We start from the raw sequence: 12857 nt of genomic DNA, 5'->3' as shown, positions 1-12857 counted from the left end.
TACCTGCAGACTTACTCAAACCTCATTATTTACACATTGCCAACAGATATAATTATTTCTTATGAAAAAACAAAAAGAAAAGTCCTGTAACTTTCTACATGTCAGGTAAAGGAGCTTCTTTAAAACAAAATATTGATCTATTTAGATGATAGTGGAAAGTTGACATTTACAAAATAACTTGATAGCAGCAAAAGAAAATAGAACAGAAAGAGTTGAGAGTTAGATAAACTCTGCAATTTCTGATATCTTCATCATCATTTTAAAAAAGAGCAATTTATTTCACCAACTGTTGGCATATTTGTGATAATTAAACTCTTACTACAGCAATGAAAATAAGTGTATTAGTGGAGATCTCAAACAATGAAGCTTTAACTAGTCTTTCCCATAATAGATTAACACATCTAACTATACGTTGTCATTGGGGAATTTTTGCTGCACAATAATTGATTTAAAACCTACTTAATTTCCCAATATTGTTTAAGGACTCCATAACAACACTGGCTTGACTTTTAAGTACACTCAGTGAATTTGAGAAGGAAGAAAGACTATTCCACACAACATAGTCAGAAAAGGCAGAAAACATTTTTCTTCTCCTCTTCATTATTTTCTCCAGAAACTACTGCAAGTGGGTAAAAATTAAAGATATACCTAAAACAATCTATGACAATTTAAAATTATGAATTCCAGTTCTTTCAACATATAAAATGGTCTAACAAAAATTTTATGTACAGTAATTTCTACAGAATTGCAAATTGGCCCTAAACCATATGACACTGGGAAGTCTAATTCTTGCTCTACAAGCTTAGGAAAAAATAAAACCATAGCTCTTCACATTTCAAATTACATGTCATTTTACCTATGAATCAACCAAATAATAGATACAAATTAAGGTGCCTACCAGGTTCAGGGGATGATAAGACATTTCATAAGGAACCCCCCTTTAAAGGAACTAATCCTAAAGAATTCAGCATGTATTTTATATGAAAAATTAGAAAAGCAAATAATTCCAGGTAAACAGAGATAATGAACATAGGAAAAGTTTCAATTAAAAGTTATTTTACAAAGTTTGACAAATTTGGTAGAAAAATATGTATTTTTCTGGAGAAGATACTTTTGATTTCATATAAAAAGAAATGAAATTCTAATTACGAAAAGTGAATAGGTAGAAAAGGAACACTTATTCCTTTTCCAAAGATACTATTTTCCCAGTTAGCTGTCAGAAGCCACTTGAACAAATGCAGACCTTCTCAAACAATTGCTTATATAGTTTCATTATAGATGGTTTTTGGCAACAAAATATATTTCACATATTAAAAATAAGCAAGCTTTCATGCTACAGCATTTCCTTTCTTTTCTTCATTCAACAAACATTTATTGAGCCCTTAATACATAATTAAACATGGTTCTAGCGCTAGGGATACAGCATGAACACAATGGATCAGAATCACGGCCAACACAGAACTTACTTTCTAGGTGAGATAAATGATAGGCAAGAAAATAAGTAAAGGTCTAGCATGCATAATCTACTACTATTCCACTGTCATTCTGCCATAATATTGTCCTTTGGTTCAATGCTGCTGGATGTCATTTAAGTAGAATTAAGTGTGATAAAAGCCTTTTAATATTTTAGATAAACCCTCTGCCAGTTCTAAGCTACATCTGTATTAAAAGAATTACCATGATATAAACCAGGGAAAACCAAACTTTTTCTGTAATCAGTCACACATAAATATTTTAGGCTTTGAAGGCCACCTATGATCTATATCCCATATTCTTCATTTTTTTTCCCCTTTAAAACTGTAAAACTATTCTTATCTGGTAGGCCAAACAAAAACAGCCTAGGGGCCGAATCTGCCCTACAGCCATAGCCCTGCAATCCCTGACCAAAAGATATGTATCCTTGTTTTTAAGTGGCTATGCTCAGTCCTACATTTTGTGTTTCTTTTCTTTTTTTATATTTATTCTTTTGCTCTTTGTTGTTCATTTGCCAAAACCTAAAAAAACATTCCTTTCTAGAGCTACAGTAGTTCCAACTACTACAACCTCAAAGTCAGTTCTGAAGAGCATGGCCACTTGCTCTGTTTCACACAAGCAACAGAAAAATGTTCTTGGCAGAAAAAGCTTCCTAAGTCTACAAACTTAGAGAGACACGGCGCAGACTGTACATGCCCTCCACGGATTTCCCGGAGCAGACATGTAAAGTCTAACGGTCCCTTACCTTGCTGGAGGAACATCAATATTGGAAGAAACAACTTTCCGTTTTTGTTCAAGGAGACAGATGGAGCGAGTGTTTTCTTTTTCATGGTCAAGGGCTCGGTTGGCTTTTTTGGTGTCTGCTGTTTTCACATCTTCCTCCATGGCCAAGGGGAACAAGTGTTGATGAGACATTTTTTTACTAGAGTCACGTTTTAAGTCCTCTGGTTGAAATGTGAAGGTCATTTCCCGTTTAATGCTCCCCACCTGTGAAACGAAACACAAAAATTCTTATTCACCCAAAATATCAGCTTTGCACGACTATGTGCAGGTGGCCGTGACGAGGGACCTACAGACTCTGCTATCCCTGTTCATCTTGAAGATTTTATAGTTTAAATGGGAAAAAAGTAACAAAGAAATAAAATAACTGACATTACAAAGTAATGTAATTGAAGCATCACCTGTCATAATGCAAACAAGAAGCATCACAAGCACAAGAAGTGCCTTTTGGACATGCAAAAACTTTGAAGATTTGAAAGCATGAGACTTCTAAAAAAATAACCTAAAAATTTAAAATACTGTTTTCTCTTCTACAACTGAGAAAACAATTAAGTAAATAAATTCTTAAATAGTTCATGCTGATTATGTTTAATGGAAGAGCTACACATATAAACTCGAGCCTCATATCTTCGACTCTAAATACTGATCCTAACCACGCTCCTCATCTCATGAAGAATCGTTTTTTATCCTTTACCTATAGCAATTAAGATCTTAATGAAATCCCTTCATTAGTATGACAATTAAAAAGTCATATCAATTTTTCTTATTTTTTACTAAATGCAATGATGATAAATTTTAAGACAAATATAAATTTAAACCTCAAGGAATTAAACCTGGTTATTTCAGATTTTACAATTGTGATAACTGAAAAAGGAGTTAAAAAAAGCATTTTGGATTTTGTAAGGTGACTGGCACTGTACATGAGGTTTGAAATGAACTTGTTAAAGTCCTAAGCATACAAAGAAGAACCAGACTATCTGGCAACCCGGAGCCCCACTAATCAGTGGTGTATGTATCAAAATATGCAAGTCTATAAGACATTTCACAGGTCCAGAGACGGTCTCTCCCTTTTGTGAAATCAGTGTACGGAGTCAGTAAATCTTCACTCACCCGCTTAAATAGAAGATATGCTTATTTGTTTTTGTTTTTTAATTTTAGGTAGGAGGAAAAGCACAAAGAATTTGATCAAATAGATTTAGAATTATAGAAGTTAAAGCCACAAACATAAGGCATTTTCAGAATAAAATGAGAATATGTGTGTCCAGTAATAGCAGAGACTGGCAAAGTATGGTATATATTTGCTGGAATCACAGAACCCGCTCTCATATGCATTTTCCCTGAACCCAGAGATGACTCAGGATCACCTTGGCTGGAATGTCTCTTTCATGTGAACACAGAGCCCTAAACTGAGCTCCCTGCTCTTCCTGGCCTGCACTTGTCAGGGAGTAGAGAATATCTTCCACGGTGCTCCTGCCAGACCAAGCCCCAGCTCCACAGGACGATGGTTAGCCACTTGGGTCTACTTGCAACTCATTAAAAAGTTACCATATTTCTTAGAATGAATGCACTAATTAATGATGTAAAGTAAGAGTCCAAGAAAAATGAATGCTAACTATTTTAATGACATCAATACTCTATAGAAAGGAATAAGAAAATATTTCATACACCTTAGAGGGCCAGGACAGGGAGGGTGGGGGGGAGTCACGGAGGGAGGGAATATGGGGATATGTGTATAAATACAGCTGACTGACTTTGGTGTACCTCAAAAACTGGTACAAGAGTGTAAAGCAATTATATTCCAATAAAGAGCCTAAAGAAAGAAAAAAATGCAATAAATTTTCAATAAAAATGTAGTTTGGAAAACAAACTAATGTAATTATAAATGTTTTAAATATCCAACACTAATCACTTTCAATGCAACTTTTTCTGCCTGGAGGTGGAAGAGAGAGGGAGGCATTTTTTCCGCTTCTATAACAGCTCATTCCCAGCTATGCTACAACAGGACTATGCCAAACACCAGGCATAAAAGATGAAAATGAAGGTCTGGTTTTGATAACAATAAATAGTTTCCCCCTAAGTGTCAAATATTACATTAATTAAATATTTAAGTAGTCATTAGTATTAAGTGGTAGCAATAGTTTGACATCCATACCTCTCCTAGGGCCAAATGGACTGGTTAAATTAATTCAATCCAAAGAGAGGTGGGGTTGGGGGAGAACATTACAGGAAGTTTAGCTTTTAGCTTCAAAAATTGAGGGAAAAACCACAGCATCTAAAGCAAATTAATGCAAAGTAGAATAAATCTCCTATAGAAATGATATTATAATTGTATGCCATGCTTTCAGCCAAGACTTCATAATAAAATAAATTATGGTAATATTCAACAATGTAAGCTATAAATCTTCCATAATACATTCTTAACATAAAATTAATCCCTCAACAGTAATCATGAAATTTTAGCAATGTAATGAATTTCAAAGACTATTTAGCCCAGACTCCTTTTTTAAAAGTGGAATTAAAATGAGTTAGAAATGATCAAAGAGGACAAAGAAAGTGTAGAGATGAGCAAGAGACTTTAGGTACTTTGAGCCATGGGTTCCACTGTTTGTAAGGCTGGTGGAAGCAGTGGGTGACAGGCAGATGTTCCCTATATCACTATGCTTTAAATTCACATGTATATTACATGTTCTTTTATTCATATCAGATATTATATTTTAATAGATTTTTTTAAAGGAGGGTTCACAGGAGAGAAGAGAGTGGACAAGTACCTGAAGTCAAATCTTGAGACATGGGCTCAGAAATGGCCCAGAGAAACAGGGTGGTGGCTGGAGAGGATGCTGGAGGACGGAGAATGTCCTAAGATGGGGGGTAATAGAGAACATTTGAATGCTGAGGTAGGATGGAAAGAAAGGGATGAGTGAGGGTTTGTAGGAGCAGCAGCAGGGGGCAGGGCCAACACCCAGCCACTGCACCTCCAGCAGATCAGCCGAGGAAAGCAGCAAAAGGAAGATCGAAACCCCAATTAAATCTTCACCCCCTATTAGATTAGCAGAAGAAAGCAGCTAAAGGAAGATATGATCCTATTTTTATGAGATTTCCAGAAAAGGCAAATTTATAAAGACAGAAAGCAGATCAGTGATTGCCTGAGGCTGGGGTTGAGAACAGGAACTGATTGCAAATGGGCATCAGAAAACTTTCTGCCATGATGGAAATAGTCTAGAACTAGACTGTAGTGATTTGTACAATGCTATACGTTACTAAAAATCCCTGAGCTGTATTCTTACAATGGGATGATTATTATCATATGTAAATTGTACTTCAATAGTACTGTTGATTAAAAAAAAGAAAGAAAGGAAAGGAAGAAAGAACCAAACAAGGAGTAACTGGTGTAGAAAGTGTACTCCCTGAGAATCCCCTAGACCAGAAATTGGGAAACTGTGCCACAAAGAGGCAGTCACGAATGCTGTGACAACCCAGGCTGCTACAAGTAGCTATGCTGTTATAGCCTGTGGACAAGTACGATGGACTAAAATCCAGTCCCCACTCAAGCCAGGTCCCCAGGCTTCTTCACACGTGAAAGAGGGACATCTCTAATTCATCCACCAGAGAAGAAATTTTTGTACTTCATCTGCCCAAAGAGGGCACTCTTACTTATTTTTTTCTCCCAATTTGCACAATGCCCTGGTGACAAGAGGAAACCCTTCTGGTGATCTGCCAGGGCCTGGGCCAAGTTAGCTTCCTTCCTTGAAGCTGATATCAATTAATGGTGTGACTCATATAAACTGATATTTTTGCTAATAGAAAAGTTGGAGAAATCTGAGAAATCTCTCTGTGCAACAGCTCATAAGGAGGCGAAGGGTTCAACCAATAGAAGACAGCCAGAGAAAACAAACAAACCCCCAAAATCTAGATGCCTTGGGTGGCAAATAATGAAGAAAAACAGCCAAACTCTTAATTAAGAACTTCGAGAAGAAAATACAAGGCAGAGGAATAATTTGAGCCTAGATTTTTAAACACGTGTCTCCTGCGCGAAGAAGGGTTAATCTCATTGTATCCCACAGCGAGGAGACTGCAGGTTGGAAGGCAGTAGTACCTGATTCTGGTCACCAAATTTCAAGATGGACATTGACAAATTGGAACAAACACAACGGGGTGATCAGGATGATAAAGGATCTTGTTGGGAGGAACCGGGACTATTTTATCTAAAAATCAGAAGGTTTAAGGCCCACATAGCTTCTCTTAAACGTGTGTAGAGCCTCTTGAAGAAGAGGGATTGGAGTGTGTTCCTCTGGAACCAAGATCAATGGCGTCCACTTCTGCTTCCGGCTGACTGCATCCTGACCTTACGGTTTATTCTCTCTTCCTCTTTTCTTCTCACTCTTCCACCACATGGCGAATGAGACATTCTGTATCTCTAAGGAAGCTTTACTACTCTTTACCTGACTGTGATTTCATGGACTCATGATCTGTTAAGCAGGTGGAACCTCAGAGACTACCTAGCCTCACTTCAACATTCTTTCACTCTTCCTCTAGAGTCTGAATGTACCTTTCATTTTATCGAATGTTCATTTATTACAAAATATGTGCTTGTTGTTAAAATTTCAGTAAAAATGTGTATAAAATAAAATGGGGACAGCTTTCTGTTCCTCCCCACTCTCCTCCCAATCATGCCCAATCAGGTCCAACCCCTAGAAAGAATAGCTTTTAACAATTTACTGCAAAACTTCAACTTACTTAAAATGCGTTATACCTATCTGTGTATATATATTGTTTGGACTGTCTAGACGTGAATATGAGTATACGACATGTATTGTTCTGCAACTTATTTTTTCACTTCACAGTAAGTCATGGGCATCTTTTCATGTTAGTAGTAGATGTGCCACATTTAAAATTTTTGAATACAGCATTTCACAAGATCATACTTTTTAACCCATCCCTTCCTCACAGACAGTGAGGGACTTTTCAATTTTTCATCATTAAACATAATGTCACAGTGCACATCCCTGCTGTATGCATGTGCCTTTCTATGCCTGTGCACGCATTTTTGTAGGAAAATGTGGAGGTTAGAATTTCTGATTCAATCAACCAAAATTTTCTTTGTTGGGGAACAAACTCTGGAACACCCATGCATTGCACATATCAGGAAGTTACTAAAAAGAAGGGCATCAGAATACATCCACGATCTAGCAAGAGGAACACATTTGCTCATGAACTCCTAAGAGAAACAGGTAAGTTGCAGACTAATATGTTAGGTATGATTTCACTGCTTTTCAAAAACAAAACAGTTTGCTTAAAAAAAAGCTGCATACCTTATGGGCCAAGAAGGTTCTTCTACTTCTTTTCTTATATAATTACATCCACGCATACACACATACAGACACACACACAACTTCCAAGTGGTGAGATTACGGGTTGGTCTTTTTCCTTTACTTTTTTAAGGTTTTCAAATTTAAAAAATTAAAACAAAGAGACAGTTTGTTAGAGATTCACAAAACGTAAGAGGAATACTGCTCTGTGCTGGTCCACGTATGAGGGAACTGGCACTCAACTGCTGATGTGGGGATATGCATGGTGAAGGAGGCCAGCACAGCAAAAGGCAGCGAATTTAATCGTGCACCCCTCTGATTTAGCAATTCTACATCTACGGGGAAAAAAATACCTAAAAAGGCACAGAAGAATATTTAGCACAGAATTTCCTATAATATTAACAACTGCAAATACCCTACTCATCCATCAATAAATTTTGGGTTAAATATGAATAAATAAAATGTATAGTTAAAAACAAAGACATATTTCTTTATTTATTGAAATGGAAAGACATTTAATACATTAATTGAGAAAGGGAAATTCAAATGAGTTTATGTAATATAATCTCGGGGAGGAGGGATGTATAGATATATAAAGAGAAAATCAATTCTGAAAGGACATTCCAAAATGTTAAGAATGGTTTTGCTTAGAAGCAGATTTATAGTCCAATTTTGCCTTTTATCTTGTCTGTAATTTTTACAGTGTTCATGTATAGTATGGTATTTCAAAATCTATAAAGTTATTCTATTCTAAAAAAAACCACGTCATTTTTGTATAATTAAGTTTCTCAAGAATGTGGCATTTATATAACTAATACTTTTTCTTCTACTGGTTTTCAGTCATTAGTATATATGCATATACTAAAGGGGAAAATGAATTACTTAAAATTATCTATCCAATTGCAGTATTACGTTCCTTGACTACCAGCACCTCTCAGCTATATTGTACTACAATCACTACCATTGAATTCCTTCTTCCTACCCAACACAGAAGCCCTTCAATAGCACATTACAGACACACGCCTTATCCAGTGTAACTGCTTGCAAGGGAACAAAGCTTCAGTGTTCAATTATATGAGAATACTACCAATTACCGAGTTAACTGACAAATAAAACTCAAAATCTTTATTTCGAAGAACAGTTTTTGTTTTCCTAGACGAAGATAAACAGCACATCTATAAATATACTTGGGAAAATTGCAATTTTTTAAACAAGAAGTTAACAGTATCTATTTCAATTTTGAATTTCTCTAAATGGTGTCCTTTGTAAACTGGACTGAAGCTCATCAGCTTTTCTCAATACAAAAACATCTGGTTTCCATAGGAGGATTCTAACAGCACTGCAGAAAAAAGAATGCCTTCTAGCACCAGTCCACTTACTTGATCAATCCTTCCTTCTGTCCACATTCAAGTGCATTCCAGGCTACCTTAATCCCAATACCCTCTCCATGAACATACAGTAATAAGATGCCAAAATGCGTGTCTCAACATTCACTCTTGGAAACTGTCCTCACTTACTCATTTCAACCCAATAAGATTTGAGGAGTTGGCTCTGGAGATTAATTTGATTTCTAGGAATAGTCTCTAGAAAGTCAACCCACTTGCCTTTTGGGGCTTTCAGAATAGTAGGAAAGTAGTATAGAAATTTTGGAAAAGACAATGAAATTCAGGCCACAGCAAAAACCACTCTTGGAGAGAGAGCCATGGGAGGCCAAGTCCACTTGCCAAGCAACTCTTTAAGACTCTTCCATTCACCAGGCAACCACACAGTCACATCTGGCAAACTGTAAGAGAATTTTCCCTATTTCAGATTGTGTTTCCCCACCTTAGGATTTATTTTTTTAAACTTGCTTCCAAAACACATAAATATACGTATTTAGTAAGTGATGACCAAGACACATCCACTACAGTGTGGAGCATGCAATCAGACTCCCAGGGTTTAAAACAAACTACAAAAGGAGCAAAGGTTACATTAATAATAGGAACAACTGATTTTTAAATTAATTTAAAATATTACTACTAAGGGTCATGCTTAAAGAAAGACCAGACTCTTGAGTCAACTGATAAAGACTGTGTCCAAAACAATCAACAGAACTTTACTCATTACTTCAAATTGAATTCTTCAACTTTCATGCTACATACACAGAAAAATAAGTTGGATGGCAACTCCATCCAATCCTAATGAACAGCAGTAGTAGAAACGCTTTAAAAATAATTCTTTCCAATTGCTAGCTCCTTGATTATCTTATTCCCTTAGCCCTCTGAAAACAATGAAGTGGTTTTTGACTGTTTTACCCTCGAGTTTATTATTTCTCTATACCAAGACAGAGTAACTGGCTGATGAAAATCACCCTGGTTTGCTAGTGTGATGACGGGGCAAGAAGTAAAATTCAGCGCGACAGCCTTGAGACCCTCACCGTGATAGCGACCACACAGCTACGCTACCGCAGTGATCAGTGTTGTTCACGCTGGGTTTACTACAGCAAGTTTCACCTCTAATATCTTGACAATTTAATATTCAACAAAGCATGATCTGCCTAATGGCAGATTAGTCAGCCACACATTTAGCAAAGTTATTGCAAAAATTTTTGGTGGGAGACTACTTGGCTGAAGTTTCAAGCCTTCTATTAAAATCATGCAAGTGAGAACAAACTATGTGGGTATTTTTAAAAATCCTTTCTGAAAAATCCTGAATGGCAATATCTATTTCTGTAAAGTCCAACATTAAATTCAAGCTCAGCTAAAGTCACCTGTATATTTTTTCCAACCAAATGTCAGGAGAGAGAGGAAATATCAGTACGGGTCAACTTCACTGGATTTAACTTTAGTATAGAGAATTTTGAACTTAATACAGTCATTAAATATGCCATTTATTTTATATAACTCAAAGTTTAATTCAACCAATCACACCCAGTCCATGTGAAAACCCTCTTATATTATCTTCAGAATGTATCCAGAATCCAGTCATTTCTTACTACCTCCACAAGTTACCATCTTGGTCAAATCACCATCATCTCTTGCCTGGATTTGTACAACAGTCTCCTCCTTGGATCTCCGTCTCCATCTTTGCCATGCCTTTCCTACCTTCCAGTTCCTCCTCAATAACAGTAGCTGCCTTGTCCCTTACAAACCAGAGTCACACAATGCCCTCCTCAGCTCAGAATCTTCCAATGGCTCCCCATTTCACAAAGAATAAAAGCCAAATCCTTGCAGTGGCCTCCACGGCCCCATTTAGTTTAGCCCCCCTGTATCCTTCTTTTCTTCCTCTCATACTTCCTCCCTCCACTCTTACCTCTCCCCCGACCCTCGCTGGCCTTGACCAGGCCAGGCACACCCCTGCCTCAGGCCTTCTCAGTGGCTGTCCCATCTTCCAGGACATTCTTCCTTCATACATCCACACTGCTGGCTTCCTCACCCTTTCAGTCTTTGTTCAAACATCTCTTTCTCAGTGAAGCCAACTCTGATCCCCCCTATTTAAACTGCAATGCTCCTCTCCCACAACTCATCTCCCATATTCTATCCTGTCCTGTCCTGTCCTGTCCTATTCTGTTCTGTTCTATTCTATTCTATTCTATACTGTTCTATACTATTCTATTCTAGTCTAGTCTAGTCTAGTCTAGTGTTATTCTACAGCACTTATAACACACTGTATAATTTACTATTTATTATGCTTATTGTCCAGGCTGCACGGCCAGAATCTAGCTCTGAGAGTAGTTTTGTTTTGTGTACTGATGTTTCCAGTACCTAGAAGAGTATCTGAAACAGAGTGGGCCCTCACTTAAGCATTTAGGGAATAAATAAATGAGTGAATTTTCAAGTGATGATATGTGCTATACGGTAGCACCTACTAATAAATGTCTAAGCAGGATGGATGTCAAGTTCCTGAAGCTGCAAAGAGTAGGATAATAGTAGTTTCCTAAGCTACCAAGAAGGAAATAGTGAATTGTGCTACAATGTAGAGAATAGGTGAAAAATAATTACAGGATGGCTACCATATTAACCCTTTCCTTATTAAGTGTTCTATTTTATTTCATGGAGGATTTTATCTCCAGGAATGAAATCTTTATTTTATAATAAAATCTACAGAGAAAATAGGGTTTGTTTTACTTTTAAATTAAGGGACTCTGAGCCTTTCTTCTACACATATCACACAGTTAACCCTGGACAAACCTGTAGAGGGAGAAGGCAGAATTTCAGAACCAAGTCACAGTTGAAGTTAACTTTCAAAACTCCTGGGAAATGGAAATTCCTATAAAGGGCAAGACCCAGAGCAGCCTGGTCCCCAGGGAGGCCCAGGAACACTTCCCCCAGCTGTCTGAGGCTCACAGCACATCCAGCCCACTTACTCTCCCGATGAATTCTAACCTTTAGAGTCAGGAATAACCATGATGACGGTCAACGTCATCTTTCATTTCTTCCACACCTGGTTTATAGTGACTATTCTTGCAGATGGAATTTGGGCCCCACCTGAAGTATTTTCTTAGAAGTTTCTTTCTGAAGGAGAACAGGCAGCTGTTTTGCTGAGGGGCTGCTGACCTATAGAAGACTTGTCCACTCTAATTGCTGTGACTGCCACACAGAGCCCACGATCGCCACTGCCCACTGCCACCGCCGGGAGGAGCTGGGGCCCCTGAGCACAGAACAGGCCTTTGCTGCCTCTGGCCCTTCCCCCTTGCAGCTTCGCCCCAGGGATCTCAGTCTCCTCTCACTGGAACCTTCCCCTGCCCATCACACTAAACAGAAAGGCTACTTCAGAGACTACACGCTTCACAGAGCCTCTTCCACGGCCCCTACTGGGGCCCATCCCCCATCTCCCTGGGGTCCTCTCTCCTCCCCTACTGAGGGCCTCTGAGCAACCCTGTCCCCACCTGGCCTGAATCCTAGATGCAAACACACACAGCAAAAAAGAAGAGAGTCTTAGCAATTCAATTAGTATGTTAGAGTTCATTTTCTTCATGGGTTATATGGTTATTTGCCAATGACCTTGGACTCAAATCAGACTTTAAAACATGATATTTCTGAGCAAGCTACACATTTCCCCAAAGTGGTTAGAACAGAACGTTTTGGTAAGTTGGAGAAGGTAGTTCTGATACGTATGAATTAAAAGGCAAATCAGTTCTCGAAAAGGACAATGAACATTTCTCTGGGCACAAACAGGACCAAGAAAATCTTTTCTTTTAGGAGTCTAATCTGAGAGACTAGAAACTGATGTCAACTAGCGCTGGTGGCTTGGAGTGATAGCTCACGTGACCAGGCCAGGTCACGGACACGTGAGAAAGTAGAGGAAACCAGGAAAGAG

At 37.9% G+C, this 12857-nt stretch overlaps 1 protein-coding gene across 4 annotated transcripts in view; it reads right to left on the bottom strand.

Annotated features, from left to right (window-relative positions):
• ZNF704 (zinc finger protein 704) overlaps window positions 1-12857 on the bottom strand; it is a 225772-nt gene that overhangs the window by 174614 nt on the left and 38301 nt on the right. For all 4 annotated transcript variants that reach the window (XR_009054016.1, XR_009054015.1, XR_009054017.1 and 1 more), the window contains one exon: window positions 2219-2460. Coding sequence is in view for 1 of the 4 variants with exons in the window: in XM_057737282.1 (XP_057593265.1) it covers window positions 2219-2460 (242 nt within the window). In the remaining 3 variants the exon portion in view is untranslated. The remainder of the gene's footprint in view (window positions 1-2218; window positions 2461-12857) is intronic.

Source organism: Hippopotamus amphibius, chromosome 5 (genome assembly GCF_030028045.1).
Source record: "Hippopotamus amphibius kiboko isolate mHipAmp2 chromosome 5, mHipAmp2.hap2, whole genome shotgun sequence".
Classification (NCBI taxonomy): Eukaryota; Metazoa; Chordata; class Mammalia; order Artiodactyla; family Hippopotamidae; genus Hippopotamus; species Hippopotamus amphibius.
The sequence above is the reverse complement of the archived record's forward strand: the minus strand, read 5'-3'. Positions and strand labels throughout refer to the sequence as shown.